The sequence below is a fragment of the Colias croceus genome, chromosome 1 (genome assembly GCF_905220415.1).
Source record: "Colias croceus chromosome 1, ilColCroc2.1".
In the NCBI taxonomy this organism is placed as follows: Eukaryota; Metazoa; Arthropoda; class Insecta; order Lepidoptera; family Pieridae; genus Colias; species Colias croceus.
In genome coordinates this window covers 6,279,364-6,300,620 of record NC_059537.1, presented here as the reverse complement: position 1 = coordinate 6,300,620, position 21,257 = coordinate 6,279,364, and the positions used below count along the sequence as shown (strand labels likewise).

General features: G+C 31.0%; 2 protein-coding genes across 2 annotated transcripts; one reads left to right on the top strand and one right to left on the bottom strand.

Moving 5' to 3' along the window:
* Positions 1-201: 201 nt before the first annotated feature.
* LOC123696032 (protein-cysteine N-palmitoyltransferase Rasp) lies at positions 202-2,317 on the bottom strand. Its single transcript, XM_045642025.1, has 4 exons — positions 2,008-2,317; positions 1,166-1,920; positions 874-1,091; positions 202-798 (listed from the first exon to the last, which is right to left on the bottom strand). The coding sequence occupies exons 1-4, from the start codon at positions 2,105-2,107 to the stop codon at positions 303-305; spliced, it is 1,569 nt and encodes a 522-aa protein (XP_045497981.1). The 5' UTR covers positions 2,108-2,317; the 3' UTR covers positions 202-302.
* Positions 2,318-4,943: 2,626 nt separating this feature from the next.
* On the top strand, positions 4,944-9,313 carry LOC123696022 (uridylate-specific endoribonuclease D-like). The gene is made up of 7 exons (XM_045642013.1): positions 4,944-5,218; positions 5,853-6,780; positions 7,798-7,909; positions 8,329-8,413; positions 8,497-8,640; positions 8,768-8,856; positions 8,942-9,313. Exons 1-7 carry the CDS (start codon positions 5,170-5,172, stop codon positions 9,173-9,175), a joined length of 1,641 nt encoding a protein of 546 aa, XP_045497969.1. The 5' UTR covers positions 4,944-5,169; the 3' UTR covers positions 9,176-9,313.
* Positions 9,314-21,257: the final 11,944 nt, after the last annotated feature.

Here is a 21,257-nt window from a genome sequence, read left to right as displayed (position 1 = left end):
ACTAATGTTTTATTTTAAAGAATCTCTAGATAAAATTATATGTTTGAAATTACAAAATTGTGATTTTTTTGTAAAAATAAAACAAACAAAATAAAATAGTAATTAATACAACAGTAATTTTTCATAAGCCTATATTTAAAATGTCATAACCATTGTTTCATACCTAAAATTTGAGAGTATAGTTACAATAAAATTACAAAATTAATTTTATTCTTAAACCAAAACACCCATACTTTAATAACTAGGCCACAATTCAACGCTGACCAGTATAACGAGATTCAAAAATTTACTTATGAATATAGTCATTGTTTTTTGTCATCATTTTCCACTGCTTTCTCCAAAAAAGTCCTAGATGGAACATCTTCTAAAGCCATAGAGACATGGCAACAACTATATAATGACACACACAATATTATACTATTTAAAGTGGACGGCTGAGAAAAGCACTCAAAAAACAAACTACCCACATCATTACCAGCAAATAAATAAAAGTTTGATATAGCCGACAATGCTAGTAACGGTGTACATAAAATGGCAATAAACCTCGCCTCCATAGCCTCTGTTCTCAATATCACTCTCTTAAACCAAATGTATCTTTCATGTTTTGAGATTAGTTTACCAAAATGTTCCAATGTGATACCAGTATAGTTTAGTATGGTCCACATGAAAATGTGCCAAACTATACCATGCCACATAAAAATAAATATAAAAGTCTCAAGTGATGCCAGCAACTTGCAGATTATATTTGGCAAATTAAGATATTTCTTCAAAATATCAAAGCTTGGTCTATAAATATACCTGCAAAGAGATAATTCTTAGTTATTTTAACAATTCTATAGACAATATTATAAGAAACATAGAAAAAATACATACTTGACTAGAAATCTGTAAAGGCCTACATCAAAATGTCTCCACATTTGAGAGTACACATGAATCCGCGCTATGCATCTAGGTGTAGGGGGAGGTTCTATATTGTCCAGTCTAGCAAATGATGCTGCAGTCCCATATGAAATAACATACTTCATGTGGAACTCCAAACCCATCCATAAACCTCCCCCACATAAGGCAATTGTAGGTAATTTTCTAATTAACTGCAAAGAAGATATATATATTAGAAGAAAACAATTTTATTTTAACACAATTAAAAAAATGGTGTTATTCATACCTCCATATCAGCCTGCATAGCATAAAAGTAAACATAATGAAATGAAAAGTCTAAAAATACTGTATAAAGTAGAAATATTACAGCATCTGGCAAAAATCTTGATAACTTTGTATGCAGCCTCTTATTTTGTCCATGAAAGCTTTTATTAAATTCTTCATATATCACAATTGGGCCTGTATACAGCAATGGCAAGTACAGGACATAACATAACATGTCAATAAAATCTTTAGTGGTCATAGATGTCTTCTCTTTATTGTCCATAAAGTCAATTGAATAACTAATACACCGCAACTCAATCCATGCCATACAAAACAATATTAAGTACACTTCTTCATCTTGCAAATCTCTATGGTCTAAGAATCTCCAAAAGAAAAATTTGTACTTCAGTGAATTATAACTTAGCAGTAAAATTAGACTGATCACCCAAATGCTAGCTTTTTTTCCTCCAAGAAGGATAACTGTAGCATATACTATTGGTTGGATTATAATGATAATCATGTGCTTGAATCCCAAATATGTACTAACAAATAGAATACTGGATAGTATATACCAAGATTTGAGTAAATGTGGACAATATTGTCGAACCAATTCCGAAACAAAAAAAGTTATAATAAGGTAATACCAGGACGTTTGCAAAAAGTATTTCCAACTACTCCATTCTACATCAGAAACATCTTTAAATCGCGCTAAAATGTTCCAACCTGGTTGTAAATCATTCAATGAGTAAATTAAATTACTGTCCAACTCTAAAATTTCTGAAAAATATAAATGTTTACTTTAATATTTTGTTAAAAACTAAAAACTAAGTTCTTTTGACTGCAATAAATTAATTACCTACTTACCTGTTTGCGACTTAACTAACATGTACAATGAAAATATATTAGCAGAAATCCAAATAGAAAAACACAAGAAAAGTTCTGTTGAATTAATTTTGTTTTTCATTTTGATTCGAAAATAAATTTGTTACAGTTCTTACATTTTCAATTTTACCGGCATGAACTTTCTTAAAGTCAATGTCAAAATAAATCAATCACAAAATATAGGTAGGTAACATGATCACAGCTCCTTTAGCACAGAGTATAACCTACATAGAGTAATATAATATATCGATAGCCTACATTAAGAAATTACAAAAAAGTATTTAGTTAAATATTTACAATCAATGATAACAATTATTATTTTCTCTAATTAATTCGTTAGGTTAAATTAACATTAAATTATTAATTTGTCAAGAAATCAGACTGCCAAAAACATTAAACCAACTAAAGTAAAAAATAAAATATTGAACACAAAACTATTAACAGAATATATCGAAAATATAAATTATTAATGTAGTTATAAAGAAAAAGATAAACTTCTTATTGAAATAAATTCTACTTTAAAGGCTTCTCGTAGAAACATAAACTGTAAAATCAATTAACGACGAATTCGTGATTACTTATATTACAATTACCTACCATAAAATTAACCGAGGCAGCAATAAAATCAACCTCTAAATTGCTCAGTGCTTATTTCAAACATAACTTTATGATGATGAGAATAATAATAATTATATATTTCTCTTAAAATAAGCTATTCACGATAGAGCAGAGGAACTACAGGTAAATTAGCTTGGAGAAATTTTTGCGTTTGTAGTAGTGTATGGTCAGCAAATAAAATAAAACAACATTTTATTTTTAGTTTTTATTTTATATATGTACATATATTATATATATATGGGATTTTAAATTAAACTAAATTAAACTATATGTGTTTCTCCTCTGAAAAAGATGAGACTTTAATTTAATATTTGCACATTTAACATACGTATAACTTTTACAAAATGACAATGTTACTAAAATGAAAAATTTACTAACCTTAAAAAGAAACGACATTTAAAGTTTAATTCTTTAGTTTGAGAAGTCAAAGGCTTGCCTCGACCATGTTTTAACACTGGAGCCATTTTGAATTAACAATATAAAGTTACAACACTTACACACAAATTAAACACTTCAACAAATATTATAACAATAATAACAAATAATAACAACAATCAACAAATACATTTATCAATTAAACTACGTACATAATAATTATAATTTTTGAATGAAATGTGTGCTTTATGTTCTAACGGTACCAAACAACTGCATTTGGCACCCGCGGACAGCGTAAACTGGTTTATTCTGGTTTTGTGCGTGTTTCCACTTTCCACTATCAAGTGACGATTTATTTATTTGTTTTGTTTCGTAATTATTATGGTCAAATATTAATTATGAAACAAATTATAATGGACACGATATTTTATTGTTTCACGGTAGTCGCCTTGTCGTTTGCTCAAGGACGTGAAATTGAATGATATTTTTTTTTTATAAAGTCAAAACCATTTTCTTTCAAATTAAAAGTTGTTTTTATTGAAAACAAAAGTGTTGCTAGGAATAAGTATAAAATTAAATAGTAATGTTAGGATATCAAAACATTTTTGTATAGGCCAGAACGATACCTATAGTGGAAACGCGCTCTAAGATCTGAGTAATATACACACCACTACATATGCAAAAATTTCTCCAAGCTAATTTACCTGTATGTCCGTGATCAGCCAGTTATTGTAGATGTTTATTTAAAATCGCAGTATTGGCGGCAAACATCGACGAGCATTTTAGTAAGACCAACGATTATCATTGTGAAGAGGACCCATTATAGTTTCAGATTCTTATCTACAGTCTGTCTATAAAGCTATGAAACAAAATAAGTGCCCGAGTGAGAGGGTTCGCGCTAGGAAATAGTCTCTTTCTAATGAGGTGACCACGGAAAAAAATAAGGGACAAATCGCTTGAAAAACAGCGCATGTAAATCAAAGAGTAAACAAATATATTATACGGATAATGGGTGTAAGTGTTCTGATGTCTTGATACATATCAATATAATTAATAGGTATCAGTAGCATCTATATAAAATACATATAAAATATAAGCGGCTCGCCTAGACGCTTCAGGCAATACCTAACTTTCATAGTGCCAGTTTCAAGCGTATTCAACGTATAGGTTCCTACTTTAAATTTAAGAACTTCTTAGATTGTAGGTTTCCCATGGAATATTATTACGGCACATAACTGTTTAAAATATGAATTCTGGTTCATAAATACCACCTTACCTGCCGCCTTTTTCGTATTTTCAAAAGTTATTTATTTATTAACTGATTTTACAATTTACATTTAAAAGTACCTAAAGTTTGCTTTTCAGTACGTGTTTATTATTCAGTCACAAAGTTTATGAATTTATGTTTCTTCTTGCACAACTATAATGATGGTGACCCTAAGGTAGACGCCTAATAGACCTTAATATACCTACATTATCCATAAAGTAGACCTTGAGTTGAATTAGCAATACCTACACAAATAAATTGAATGGAATTATTATTGAATTTATGCTATAGACCAAACTGAAATGAAATGGAATAATAATATACTTATTATATCCAGATAAACAATAGGTATTTAATTTACTTACGTATGACATAAGTAGTTATTTCCTTGTTAAAATATTATTTAATTTAATTTTTACATTTATATTTTAGTTATTTATCTTAAAAAAATATATTCAAAATAATGTTCAAAACTCTTTTCTTCATGACCCTTCAGTATATTATTCAATATTTTATTGTGTTATTATGCTGTTATTTATAATGTTACTCATTCATGACTTATGAGGTAAACATTATAGATTTTTTTTCTTAATCTTAAGGCCAAGACCACAGAGTACCTACATTATTATATGGCCAAGACCAGCCAAGACTCATGAAGACGTGTTCATGCGCTTGTCTCGTTCATTGTTAAATTTGTATCTCGTCGATTTTCGACTCTAAAGACCAGTTTACGAAGTGAGAGTAATCATTGAAGTTGTGTTTTTAGTTCAAGCCAAACTTTCTCACTCGGTGAAAAGTTGTGATATAATTTAGTTAACATAATATAAACTTATTGAATTCCTTATATATATAAATAATAGGGAAATAAGTACATAAATAATATAATGAAACTCATTACATTTAGTGTGTGTTTTATATTGCAATTAAGTTTATGTAAGTACCTGTAAAATATTTAGCTATTAAAATTTAATAATATCATCACACCCATATTAAAAACTATGTGAAATTTAATATTATCCTAACAAAATTCGTACAAGGAAGGTCATGTTTAAATACCACAGTTTACATAGTTTTAGACGCGGTAATTTTTAAAATCATTAATATTGCACTTCGAAGATAGGTAATAAAAAATCGTATGTAGGAATTCCGTATAATTAATTAATTTAGTTATTTCGATGCTATTAAAGTGAGAATAATGATGTTATTAATTAGGTACCTACCTAGTATGTTACTTATAAACTGTTGGGTATGCGTGCGATTAAAGATGTTAATAAGTCAAGGGCAAAGCACAATCTGGCCAATAATAGTTTATATACATCATCCAATGTTCTAAATAATAATTTATTCATTTGTTTATATTATGCATTACTATTTTTTTATTTTCAACTAAATACTTAGTCTGTCTTTTACTTTACAAGAAATGATTCCAGCGGCCACCCTTTAAGAAGTCAGAGGACTTCTTAGAGGGTGGCCGCGTACCTCTAAGGCATTTAAATCGACCGCTTTGATTTTGAGAGTATATATTATTTTTTTTGTTTAAACCATTTCGAAAAAAATCTTTTCCCAGGTTGGAACAAAGAAAGATACAATCCGATCAATGACTTCCTATTACATGAAGCAGGTGGCCCTGTAACGCCTTTTAATAAGGACAGTAATGCCCAGTTTCCAACATTGAGACCCCCTTCACCAGCTCCTACTCAGTCTACACACAGCTCTACAAGGCCAACACAAAGAACATCACCATCAAATAACAAAAGGGACTATGTAGCTTCGCAATTTCCAACTTTAAAACCGATTACAAGTACATCGATGGGATATAATAAGCCCCAAACAGCCAATCAAACTCCACAGCCTTCATCAAAAAGAGATTACGTTGCTCCCCAATATCCGACACTGAAACCCACGTCCTCGCCATCAACGAAACAAACGACAATTGGTACAACCCAAAAGATTTCAACACCTCCAAAAAGAGACTATGTGGCGCCAAGTTTTACAACACCAAAACCTATGCAGAACAAAAATGAGCAACCTGGGAAAGTAAAAGATTTGATTAATTTCTATGACGGTCATGGTAAGCAAGATGGTACTACTTTACCCAAAATGCCAAACTACAGCTCAATTTTAAAGAACCCATCTGCCACTCAAGCTCCCACGGCAAAACCAACTCAAGGCTCTCACACGAATACTCCCACAAAACCCGGATCCTGGAGTTCAATAGTATCTGGTTCCAAAAATACAATGTCACAACCGGCGACTACCAACAACAAACTAAAACCGACAGCTCCAACTAGTCTCGCAAATAAACCAGGTTTATTACCTAGTGCTATTTTAAACAACAACAATAAGCAGGGATCAACAACTATAAGTGACGCTGAACTGCAAGTAGTAAGTGAAGAGCTGCTTAAAAAAGATGTAAACAATGCAGCCAAATATGTAACCATAAATTATCAAGAAAAGACAACGTCCCAGGAAAAGCAAGATAAGGCGTCATTACCGTAAGTATAATTATGGTATTAACCTCACTTAGACTTTTTTAATTTCATAAGTTTCCTGGAGTACCTAATTCCTTCTAAATATTTCAAATTTAATTAGATATAGGTATCCGATATATCTATTATGCTGCTTAGATCATTAAAAAATCAACGATATTTCAAATAGATAAAAATCAAATCTAAACTTAGTTCGAACGAAAGTTTCCTATAGATGACCTCATCAAAGCTTTAGTGGGTAGAGGACAGGATGTGCAACCGGACAATATACATTTTAATACAATACTTTTTATATCGTGTTCGTCTTACAGCTAAAAATTACTTGCTACATGCATTATCTCTCACGGAAAAAATCTTATTTTATTTCCCTTTATTACTAGGTACTTTCTAAGTTATTCAAAATCAAGTTTATCATTGTTTTTGTAAACGGTTTTTCTGTAGTTCTACTTAGAATTTATATTTAATAACCAGGTGAATACCAATGACCAATATGTAAATAATATAACGGTGCAATTGGACCGAACCACCGTAGAGCTAGAGCTAGAGCAAGAGCATTATTTTGTGATCTTTGGCCGATTTTTCAATCCTTATAGGCCACTTGCAGCAAAATTTTAGTGTAAACAAAAACTCGTTTGTTATTCGTATGTTTCAGTAAGAACATTGCTGCATAGAATCTTTTCGAACGCATTTTGAACAACGAAAGAATGCTCTACGCCTGTTTACACTAAAATAATTTGACATACCTACTTAAATGCAATAGAATAAAAATATCTTGTTTCTATTTTCATTAATTCCCAAACGTTAAAAAATAAAAATACTTCTCGTTCGTTATCGGTCTTAGGCATTGTACGCACATACTGTATAATTCTCTATGCATAATATAAGGAGCGCTCGTACTTTGGGATACCTTTTCTATGCTATAGGCTATAGTAATCCAGTAAAAGTTCTATCAACTCTAGCTTCTGCGTGTTTTGTATTAACATACCTATTTATAATGTTGAACTTTATTGATGATGTTTGCAGATTACTCACTATATCACCTGAAGCATGGAATATACCAACAATAGAGAAACTCGTACCGCTTTTAGATAACTACGAGAGGAATACTTTAGTAAATGAATATGTTACGGCTCAGGTTAGTATTTCTCAATGATTTCGCTGATATTTTATTACTACCTACTTACACATTACTTGTTCTTATAAATCAATAGTTCAAAATGTACGTGGTCAATCTGATCAAATAAATGTTTTCTATTATAATCGAAATTTCGATTTCGAAATTCGAATAATTTACGAAATATCGTAAATTATTTTAACAACTGAAGGTTAAAAATGAAAATAAACTAGGTATTTACCTACTATTGTCATTGATGAAAAGTAACACTGTAGTAATAGGTAATAAGCTCAATGAACACTGTAAAGCCTTCCCCCTATCAGATAAAGAGAATAGGTATAATATACGGTCGAGAAACTATTATTTGCTTTTGAGTTTATACGTATACATATTTCAGTCATAGTAAATACATATTACAAGTAATAAGTTTTTGTTCCCAGGAAAGAAATGAAGAAAATGCATTTATGGACGCTATTATGTCTACTTCGGTTATTCGTTACTTAATGAACTTTTTAAAGGAAAAAGGTAACATATTAGTTATATATGAGTTGTATGAAAAATGAAAAATACGTTTGAATACTTCTAATGTGTTGATGTATTTATTATAGGCTACGTAAGCCAAGATCCTCGCCAACAAAGAGATTTTCTAAAGCAAATGTGGTTTGGATTATATTCGAGAGGAATGGGAAAGATCAGTAGTTCCGGATTTGAACACGTATTTGTATCAGAATTGAAAAATGATCAAATATTAGGTAATTTATTTAGCGATGTATTATAAACCTCATCGACCAACCGACCGACTCAATTCTTTATAAACTCACATAAGTTATGTTCGTTACATCTAATAGATGGGATTGAAATGAATAAACTTTTTTTCAGGTTTACACAATTGGATATACTTCTCTAAAGAAGAAGCAGCAAATAGAGCTAATTATTTGGGATATCTGAAATATATTAGTCTTGGTGACGTAAGTACATAAATAAAATAATGAAGCTCTACATACCTAACTACAGTCTTGTTTTTATTTATTAAAATAAATTTTTAATCCGCAGAAAGGCACTATCATGAAAATACACTACGATCAACAAGGGATCATAAAACCAGTAGGATCATTGGTCATTGGAACTTCCCCAGAATTAGAAATGGCGCTATACACTCTTTGTTTTGTTGCACGGGTGGATGATGATTGTAAATTAAAGCTCGCAAACACCGAAATAATCTTTGTTACGTACAAATTTAGATATCGCAGCAAGAACTATATAGGAAGTGCTTTTCCTCAATTATAATTCAACAAGTAAATCAGTCATGAACTCTGCATAATATATGTGTAAAAATATACTCATTTTTTAAACGCATTTTTTATTCGTTTTGAATCATTTCAATTTAAACCGAGTCATTATTCGTTAAATAAAAATTATATTGTGCGTGTTCTTTTATTTATAGTAATATTTTCCACATTCTTCCACGTTTTAATTAATTTTCGATGTCGCATAGTAAGGGTAAAAAATAGTGATATAAACTTTATATCAATGCGGCAGGCGGCCGCGGCATCAAGATCATCAATGGAACGGGGAAGATAATAAAATAATAAACGAGAATAGTCTGTTAAGATAATAATTATTTTCCAAATATAGAAATAGGAAAGTCGTGTTGGTTCGAATCAGGCCTCATGATCAATTTTTTCCATTCATATTTACATTAAAAAGTACGACTAGGGGTCGATCAACTTTTATTGGTCCGACGTGTACGGATCATGTCCCTGAAGGATAATTAATAAACATGAAATCATAAAGAGTTAAATTCGTTTTAATTATATTCCTTTTAATATTTTCTAGCATTATTGCGAACAATATTTTACTTGTTTTATTAATTTGTGCGTTGTTTCATGGTTGTCGAGGGACTAAATGCAATTTTCCAGTACTATCACATTTGTCCCCATGCCACAATGCATTAACAAACTTCGCATCACGAACACATACTATCACGACCATTAATACCAAATACACTCCTTGTTTCAGTACATAATTATTGACATCCAAACATACAAACCATTTTTTTTTTATTGGATATAATACGATTTTCAGGCATTTTACTTTTGTCCCCATAAATCACCTACATGGCACAGGTCTCACAGACAACCGTAATTTAGTTATGAAACCAAAACACATATGGCGCGGTAGATTCCTAAACAACAAGCTAAACACAATAATTAACTGTCGGGCTCAAACGCCACTTTGATTTGTATAAAATCACGGCAACAGTCGTCCGAGCGTTGTTGGTGAGTGTGGGGTGGCTTTTTTGTCAGTCCGTCAGACAACTGTGATTAAAACGTAAGTACTTGATGCATTGTTATCAATTATACTACACGAGATGCGCTTTCGTCTATATTTTAGTGTGAGCTGAGATTAATATATAAAATAACAAAAGTATTTGCTTGGCGGCTCAAAATTTAAAAAATGTCCCGCGGACAACCAGTCACTTGGTCAACCAAAGTGGTTGTACCATGGACAATTTGGTTGTCCCTAGGACAATAATTATATAAAACTTATACTTTAACAGTTAAATATATAATAGTTCATGTTTTGTTTATTACTCGGCTGTTTCGGGAACACATTTTTATTACGCGATTTTATGTCTAGTTTAATTGTAATTTTAACATTTCAAAAATCAAGACGCTACTACTACAACTAAGATGTCCCCATATGAAAATCACATTATACTTCATTCATTCAGTTTTATCGAGAATCAGTTCATTTTAATTAAGTAAAATCAATAATACGATACGTAACAACCTCGCCTTAATAGTTTTTTTGTAAAAAATATCAATATTTCCGCTTTACTGAAACTTTTTTATCTATGAAACATTATTTGGTTGTTCAAAAGACATCATTCGTTTCAATTTTAATAAAAATATTTCGTATTTTGGGTGTAAGTAGAACAAATATCAAAATATTATTTATTATTTAATATTAGAAGAATTTGTTTTAATTCTTAAGGGAATTTAACATTTAAAAAAGTACTATTGTGTAAGTTGTCCAAAGGACATTATTTCCCGTGAATAGATCTGTTCGTGAAGTTAAATCCACAAATGTATTTAATCAACATCACTGCTGCTTATATAATCTTAATCTACGAAGAATTATCTTCTAAATGAAATAGTAAAATGCTGAAAATTAAGTAAAAAAAAAAAATACGAGAAAATTATGATCGGGACCTTTAAAAATTGATTGACCCGAAGCAGTTATTTGACTATGTCAGGGGAGTTATTGTGACGCAATGTGACGTTAAAAAGCAGTAAGTACTATAAAATAACTCCAGTGCGGCATGTGATGGCGATGGACGACTTGTGTAAGTAGCTCAGTCTTTTTTATAGTACTGCACTGCTTTGAGACGTCGTGGGAGGCCCCCTTAACTTGAAGATATTTTTAATATTCATTGGAGCAAGGTTGGAGCAAGGCAAAGCAAGGATACGATGGTATGTTTTTTTATCTGTGCCTTCTTTTTATTTCTATTTTTTAAAGATTTTTTTCTGTGATTTTTTTCATAATAATATAATTAATAATCTAATATTATAATAATAATAATAAATACACTTTATTTAGCACCAGATAAAAAAACAGACAATAAAATAAAAATAAAAAGACAATATTACAATGTTATGCCAAAAAGGCGGCCTTATCGCTACTCAGCGATTTCTACCAGGCAACCTATGGGTAGGATTTTGAATTAAAAAAGGGGAAAAACAATAGGTGGTGCAGTAGATTATGAAAATTTAATTATAATAGATTTAAACCAAATAACTACTTATAAATATATACATAATAAATATGATTTATAAATACATATACCTATGTATGATATATATATATATATATATATATATATATATATATATAAATACCAACTTGGGCACTAAGTTGATCCAGCCCGACTGCCGTGCATTCCTGACTCCACCTTTTCCCCGATATTACTCGACTCCGGTTGCATAGATCTTGCCCGGAGTGGCAACGGCGCAAATGTTTGGGCGATGTTGCCAAACGTATTCATGGAGAAATTGATATACTCAACATTTTTATTGCTAAGATCTCGAACTGAATCGACTCCGTAACGGCCGAAATTCAGAAACCCATAAACACTTGTTGGCTCCGTTTTATATACCAAATCCAAAGTCGTATGTTGATCAGATCCATTTATATTATCAAAACTACAGCTTTATTTGATCCGACAAAACGAAACTGTATATTAAGTAACGTAGATTAATTTTTCGTAAACACTACAGTATTTGTTGGCTCCGTACACAAACATATTATAGTTAGGTATAATGTTCCATACATTGCTAAATCCGCCTAAACTAGACGAACTCGACTCCGTAACGGTTCAAATTTTGAAATGCTCAAACACTTCTTGACTCTGTTTTATATACCAAATCATAAGTCGTATGTTGATCTGTTCCATTTATATGCACTTGCATGACATTGACATGGAGATATGAAATTAGGGCTAGCAAAAATCTCCTGAGTTTTATGGATGTGGAAGAAGTCGACCGTAATTCAATTGAAACTTATAGAAAACGTTGTGAAACTAAAAATACGGAACCCTAAAAAGATAAATATTTGGACGAACCTTTCGTCATACAGTGACGGTGATAATTCTCAAGTAGTATGCAACCTACAAATAACAACCTACCACTTGAATCAGGGCAACTCTTTCGCGAACGCTACACGTGATCCGTCAATATTTACTATCGGATTACGATATTTATTGACGAGTAGGGTAGTGTATTGACGGATCAAAATATATCGCTGGATTTCTGGAAATCCTTGTGATCGGATCCCAGGACCTAGATCACTATGTTTATCATGCCGTCAGTATTGATGGTGTAGGGTGTGCTGTGATCCCTCCCAGGATACATCAGTAAATATCAAGATAATTATCATAATATTTGTTGACGTGTAGCGTTCGCCTTTGCCCTGATTCTGACATCAATCTGATAAAATAATTAGAATGTTAGATTTAGGTCAAACAAATGACGACTCATATTCCTGCACAAATTATCCATTGCGGAGTAAATATGAGTGTACGCAGATCACCAACATGCAGTGGGTACTGCCGGTGGATCGCATCCCGATCTATCAAAGCTAAGTTCGTTTTCTACGAGTTCTACGCCAACTGATACTCAAATTACTTACAGAAAACGGAAACAACCGCTAGAACAAGATTGCAGATTTAGTGATGATATGAAGGATATTCGGTCGGAGTTGAGCCGTATTTATTACTTGAAAAATATTTATGCTCAAATAAACAAATAGTAAACAAAATTCATGAAAACATTTCTAAGGTAAAAACACAAATTACCGAAATTAAATCGTCCAACGAACAATCTTTGAATTTAATTCGCCAAAATACGAATCAAATCAATGAAATTAAGTCATCAGCATGTATGATAATTACTGAACAAAACATATTGAAGAGTACTATTTCTCAATTAGAATCCCAGATAAACCAGGGTGAGAGTAAAATAAAATCACTGGAATTAAACCTTCAATCAATAAATCAGTCAGCCAACCCATCGGGTTTTACGTCTAAAAATCAACTCCATATAAATTAAAACTAAATCAAGGAACTACGGGACAGAAAGAGCCGCGAAAAAAATTTTTACTGGTTTCCCAGAATCGAACTCTTATAACTCAGAGGAGAGGAAATCTAAAGACAACTACGAAATTTTAAAAATTACCTCACTAATAAGTTCAGACCTACCGAAGCCAGTAAAAATATATAATTATAAATAACCTTAATTCAAACTGTAGTACAGGTCTTGATGGTATTACTACAAAAGCAATTAAATGCATCAAAGAAAAATTAAATCATACCTTAAGCGACTGTTTTAACCAAGCCATAAGTCAAAGACGTTTTCCGGACTCGTTAAAAATAGCGAAGGTAACTCCTATCTATAAGAGTGAGTATTCGGTTTTGCCAGTATTGTCAAAATATTGGAGAAGATTTTACACACGAGATTACAAAAATATTTAGACTCATTTAATTTTATTTCAGTGCGTCAATACGGATTTAAGCCAAAAAGTAACTCTCTGTCAGCGACTATGGACCTAACTATTAAAATAAAACAGAACATTGACGCAAACAATAATTATAGTTTTGGGAGTGTTTGTTGACCTACAAAAGGCCTTCGATACAGTTTCTCACGAACTTTTAATAAAGAAATTAACCTTTTGACCGCCAGAGCAAAAACGCATCGCCGTGCCCTCCACGCCAAGCCACAAATTCAATGAGATAACCTTGAAAATAGTAGGGAGTCCAAAATGTTATCGATAAACATAATAATTCACGTCTGAATATTTGAATAAACAGCTTATAACACAAAAATAATATTTATTTAACCTCATCTCCTACTGTAAAAACTTAAGACCACATTTATAGCAACTATCAACAAAAAAAATCAACCTTTTGAGATACAAAAATACGTATAAAATTGCAGCAAGTTACAGCACTATTCTCTATCAGTTACGCCCCATTGGCATGTATACATGCCAATGGCGCGGGCAACCATCCTTTTTTTTATAATCTCTCGCTTCTGATTAGTGATGTGTAGCTGTATATTATTATAACTTATCGAGTTTATTTATTAAGTTTATATGAACTATAGGTATTATTGTGGAGTGTTTATTTGTAAATATCAAAACAACTATTACCTTTCAATAAAGGGAATTGCATTAAAACTACATATTTATTTTCCAATCATTTAGTTTAATACTTGAGTTATTACAAATACTAATTATATGTAGGTACCTATTTAGGTCAATTACCATATTTTGATACGACATAGCGACAATTTGTATCTTAAGAATATTCTAATAAAGGCACTGATTATACTTATTAGGTAATAAATTTTGAAAACTGCTAAATAGGTAAGTACCTACAGATTTTTAGAGATATTTATACATTTTGGACCTAAGCGAATTTTTATCATTACATGAACAATAAATATTATGCTAGAACGCATACATTGTGTTTGTGACGATAAAATAAAAAATAATAAAAAATCAACAATTGTATATAATCATTATGTTCATTAACAGCCTTGTATTTACCTACCTATCTATATAATTATTATGCTCATTAATAGCCATGTACTTATTTGATTATAATATTGGTAGATACCTACTCGATAAAATATTTTTACAACTTTCCGCACTTAACAACACGGCACGCGCTTACGACGTCACCAGTCCGACATCTATTCATGTCAATGGCGCAGAAGGGATTGCATATCGATACTGTGCTAGGGATGCGCATGATTGGCGAAAAGGAAAATATTCAAATCAACAATATCCACAATATAGACAATATGGTATTATACCAAAGAATGTAGTATTTACCTTTTTTCTCAGTGACTAAGCTTATATATTTTTTTTTTGTAGTTATTACAAAAATTAAGCGAATTAGAGTAATTTCGCTGAAATTTTAATGAAGTTACTTGAATATTACACTACATCACTAGTAGGCACGTATACATGTCATTGGCGCGAGAGAACATGCTTTTTTAGCCATTAATTAAGTTATTTTTTGTCATCAAATATTTGAATAACTACTTGGCAATTTTGTTTACTGTGTACAATTATGTAATAACTGGGGATTCAGTTCATAAACTGTATAAATAAAACACGTAAAAGTAAAGGTTTAATATGTTTATTTTGTATTTATCTATGATCTGTTTCTTGGCATGTATAGGTGTCGTTGGCGCACAGGGCACGATTGCGCATGACATCTATAGATGTCATTGGCGTTCAAAAGGTTCCCGTGTAGCGTCCTACGCACAGCGGTTGTAGCGTAACTCAAATTGTACTGAGAGCGTCCTGCGCCCGTACGCGGCCCGTGACATTGAAGGTCATCAGTAGAGACGTACAAGTGAATGTTTCCAGTATAAAAAATATTTCTCTATGCCTTAAACATTTATAATTCGAATCGACACGACTCCGAGACAGGAAATACAGACTAAAACCACAAAAAAAAAAAAAAAAAAGTGAATCATTGATTGAGTTGCGTCATCGGCCATAGTTTGTAACGTTCGTCTTGTTCAACGAATATTTGGATTGTGAATTATGCCGAGAGGAATAATTAGATGAGTGATAATTGAGACGTATATTACTGGAAATTTTACGTAGAATACGTTTATGATATTGGTTTTAGGGATATTTGAAGAATACTCAGTGAAAAAGTGTCTCAACTTTTCAGTGCGGAAGACGCAAAATGGCGCTTTTTTTCTTGTTTGTGAATAATGGATATTTGTTATTATTCATAGTGAAATACGTTGTGTTAAATGTGTGAAAATATAAGTGAATGTATTTGGCAATCGTGTAGTGATATGAAAACGTGAATATGATCATTTGATGACTCACCATTATCATGTAAGTGTTAGTATGTAAGCAATTAAAATTAAAACAAAAGAAAATCAATTTTTTATAATTTTATTGAAAAAATATATCGTCATGATTACATTTTTATGCTATAACTAGTTTCTTCCTCTTTCCAAAAATATATCATACATGGCATATAATTATAGAACAATAGGGTAAATAAAATTTTCAAACTCGGTAGTCATAAAAAAGCTAGATTTCGTAAACTACCTCGACATACTTGGGACGCATAACATCTGTGCGTATGACGCTAGACGGGTTAACTTCACAGAGCAAGTAATATAGGAAGAGACGGCACTCAGTACTTCGATTTCGAGCTCACGCACACATATGCATGTATTACTTAGGTTAAGTCTTATATACCAACCTATGAAAAGTTCACGTCAAAAATGATCCACATTGCTGCCAACATTTAAAAGTTGAAGTTGCTAGTGATGTCTCCTTTGAGTACATATTATCGATAAAACTTCATATCGATATCGATAAAATTTTCGATGCTGGGTAACATCACTACTAATTCTCATCCTTATTCAAATTTATAGGAAATTAAAAATAAAACACCAACAATGTAGATCAATAAGTTTATTATAATATAATAATAATTACCTATATATAACATTTTTATATAATATTAAAACTCACTATTATCAGCAAAAATGGATAATTCCATTTGAATTTTGAATTTTACTGAATATCTTTATTTAGGCATGTAGGACTTAATTCGGCTTAAATATTATGTGAATACAACTAGATTTACATTTTATACTTTTCCTTGAAATATTTTGCGGGATTTCTATTTTAAAATCTCATTCTAAATTTCCAATATATCGTTGCCGTTCGGATCGCCATATTGGAATTGTAAGAAGTCGTTGTTTTCTTTGGACAAAACAATAATAATATTATCTCCTCTCCAATTGATTCTACAGCCAGAACATGACGTAATAGAGAAGTTTTCTCGTAAAAATTATTATTTTTTATATCTTCCTTTAATAGAACAGTCATTGGGTATATATTGCAACTTAGATTACAAAATAAAGTACAGATGGAGCATGACAACCGCCCGTCGCCCTTGTCAAAGAAAATACGAAATCAAAAACAAATACGTCGCTGCACCAGTGCTATAGCGCATATAGTGTCATGCAATACGTCAAAAAGGGTTTGCAATTTTAGTAAAAAAAATGCCGTCTTGTGATAATAAAACGCTGTAAAATTTGTTCCCGAAAACAAAAAAAAAGATAAAACATCGTTTCACAGGTTTTCTGTAGATTATTTGGCTGATTTATTTCTTTAATACGAATAATAATTTTACAGATATGAAGGAATACAAAACTTCAACGTATGTTGCCAGTATTTTGAAAATGAATTTGCCATTTTTATTGGTAAAACGGTAAAATGGTTAAAGGATCTTCAGGGTAATGCTGTTGGATTTTTCGATCGTGAATGTGATTATTTGTATAGTGCACTAAAGGTTCATGATAATTATAAGATTATTTTAATAAGCTTATTACATTATTTTGTTACTTTTATAAAGCTTAAAAACGTCATAGTCGTTTTCGCTAGCGATTTAATTTATGTGAACTCCATGATGGATATGATGAAAATAAAGTGTCCCGTATTCTCGACTAAAAACTACCGCTATTCGTATTCATATATTATGAAAAATAAAAAATAATATAATTATTATAGTTAATATTGAAACTTTTTTATGTAATTTTTTCAATAAAAAATTGAATACAATTTTTTTGTCCATATATTATAACTTAAGTAGCTGCCTACTAAAGTTATAATATATATAATATATGTACTTTATGTAATAAAATAATTTAAATAAAAATTAAAACTTGACTTCTCATTTAAGTATATAGCCTACGTCACTACCGCCATTAACATAATAATTCAGATCATTGCAATGAAACCTCACAACTCAAAATCGGTCCAACGGTTTATACTGCAGGGCGTGTCAAAGAAATACATCCATAAACTCGAAAAACATAACCCTCTTTTTTGCGTAGTCGGGGAAAAATTTGGGAAATTTTTCAATATCTGACAACATTACACGCACACAGAATAACCGTGTACGTACAGTGCAGCGGCGAAATGACAGCACACAAAGCTTTATTGAAAATGACGATAAATTATTCGGTTTAGTTCGGCAACGCTCCATCTGTCTTTTATTTTGTAATCTAAGTATTGCAAATACTTAGTCACAAATCACATTAATAATTATTATCAATTATTATCTACACAAAGATTTTAACATTGTTTACACATAACACTTTTTCTTCTTCTTTCACTTTTGGCAGAAATATAACAAATTAATTAAAAAATTCAATGTACTGTACATTAACTGAGTAAATAAGTAACAAAATCTACGATATACGAAGAACAGATTTTGTTTATCTTCCACCAAAACAATTAATAAAACGCCATTTTGAATTCAAATTTCAAACAACAAATCAACATCAAGAGGTTGTCTATGCTTAAGTCTTAACCATTGACAAGAAATCGAAGAAAGAAAGAAATAATTTATTAATGTATTAGCTTAAAGTTAAAATATACAAAAATAAGGTTTAAAAAAAATAAGAAATAATAATAAATAATTAAAACTAAAATATTAAATCTAATATTAAATGATTACATCGGAGGGGCCAACATTAGAAATGTTTTTATTTTTTCTAAAAGTTGGCAGAACAGACTCTCCCTTAGGTCTTTGAAAAGTACAAAATAATTTGAACTGTATGTCAATTGAATGAAGTTTAAAATTGCTTGATAATGGAAGCCTAACCAAAACGATGTTCTTAAGTGTCGACCCACTGGTTAACTTCATCAGCCTCTTCTAAACTTAAATATACTCGCAATCTTTGAATGCTCCCCCCACTCCCCCATGCAACTATTTCACTGTACGAACTATTGAATCGTAAACAATGGACTATTGTTAATTATTTAAAATAATAATTTAAAAAATATATTCATGAGTTTTCAATCTATAGTGGTTTAAAGTTAACTCAAAAATGGACCATTTTCGTAAATTTTCTAAAAAATCTTAGAGAAAGTGTAAGAAATGTTATAGTATGCTATATATTCGTGATCTACTCAATAAGCTCTTTCATTTGATACCCCACGCGGCATGTTTTGGAAATGTTTATTTTTTTCTTTGTATGCCATATTTAATTACCGGGGTGCGGGGAAGGGGACCACAAAACTGGTTGGCAACATCTGTCTATAGGATGTCTGGGATCTATACAATATATATCAGAAGTCAGATTTAGGTCCGCTATTTATGCAAACGAACATCTCCTTGGAGCCTGCTCTATCAGATGTGTAAAACTCAAATCAACAGTTATACAATATAAATGTTTTGTGATAAATTAAAACACACCTTCCTATTTTTACCCCTTCTAAGAAACAAACATTTTGTACTCGACCGTTTTCATATTTAACAGGATTTCTAATTAAAAACACATACCGCAGAATATTATGGTTTCTAATTTATCAGATAAATAATTATTTCAACTAATCTTGGAACTAATTCAATAAATAAATAAATTGAAAGTTATAAACAATTAAACATGCCCAGTATTTTTTCCTATTTCGGAGTTATACCACCGTATTAAGATATTAATCTATAAAATTCGTATCGTATTACGGTGGTATTTTATTTCTTATTTTTTGGGTAAAAAATGACTTACAAATATGAAACAAGCTATTTACTTAAATAGTAGGAAAATGCTATAAACAATACAACATACAAACTTGAACGGCTTATTAATACGAAAAACTTAGTTTATAAATACTAGCTTATGAATAGTAAATGTTGTGTATTATGTATATTGTAAATGTAATTAATGTAGGAAGACTCATCTTTCAACATTAACCGTATTAAGCTAAGTCTCTACTACATGACCCATTCTGGAGACCTTAAGATGACTAAGCAAGTAATTATAAGTTCTAGAGTGGGGAACAGTTAAGAAAACACTGATTTAGAAATTAATTTTATTCAACACGGACTATATTATGGAGACCTGATGATGACTAGGGTGGAGAACATCTCACCTACAGAGATATAAAGGATTATTTGACGTAATTCTATAGAACGGCCTCTACCATGTCATGGTGTATCTAATGGTAATGGTGACCAGGCAAATGTATTTAGCGTTCTCTGTATATCTCTTCATACCTAGTAGGAATATATGCATGCAACCTACAAAATAGGGGAACGGACAAGAAATCACGTTTTTTTCGACTTGTTATGTATTTTGTATTTAATTCGAGGTTAATTTTTTAAATCCTATAGTATATGGATTGTTTTGAACCCTTAAAATATACGATAGAACAGCAATTAATCTTTTTTTTTAAATATTCAAGGCACAGGGAATGTCTGGTTACTGTTTTATTATAGCTGTATGTGTTTTCTGATAATATTTTACTGTCAAAAATTATCAACACTTGATATTATTCAATGACGCCCTTAGATTACAAAATAAAAGACAGATGGAGCGTTGCCGAACTAAACCGAATAATTTATCGTCATTTTCAATAAAGCTATGTGTGCTGTCATTTCGCCGCTGCACTGTACGTACACGGTGCTTCTGTGTGCGTGTAATGTTGCTCGATATTGAAAAATTTCCCAAATTTTTCCCCGACTACGGAAAAAAGAGGGTTATGTTTTTCGAGTTTATGGATGTATGTATAATATTTCTTTGACACGCCCTGCAGTATAAACCGTTGGACCGATTTTGAGTTGTGAGGTTTCATTGCAATGATCTGAATTATTATGTTAGTGGCGGTAGTGACGTAGTCTATATACATAAATGAGAAGGTAAGTTTTAATTTTTATTTAAATTCTTTTATTACATAAAGTACCTGCCTACTAAAGTTATATATGGACAAAATAATTGTATTCAATTTTTTATTAAATAAATTACATAAAAAAAGT

Bases quoted from the DNA above. Each gene is read 5' to 3' on its own strand.
- LOC123696032 (XM_045642025.1), bottom strand. From the start codon at position 2,107: ATGAAAAACAAAATTAATTCAACAGAACTTTTCTTGTGTTTTTCTATT. The intron at 1,921-2,007 runs GTAAGTAGGTAA...TATATTTTTCAG, and splicing joins GTTAGTTAAGTCGCAAACAG to AAATTTTAGAGTTGGACAGT. The intron at 799-873 runs GTATGTATTTTT...ATCTCTTTGCAG, and splicing joins CTTTACAGATTTCTAGTCAA to GTATATTTATAGACCAAGCT.
- LOC123696022 (XM_045642013.1), top strand. From the start codon at position 5,170: ATGAAACTCATTACATTTAGTGTGTGTTTTATATTGCAATTAAGTTTA. The intron at 7,910-8,328 runs GTTAGTATTTCT...TTTTGTTCCCAG, and splicing joins ATGAATATGTTACGGCTCAG to GAAAGAAATGAAGAAAATGC. The intron at 8,857-8,941 runs GTAAGTACATAA...TTTAATCCGCAG, and splicing joins AATATATTAGTCTTGGTGAC to AAAGGCACTATCATGAAAAT.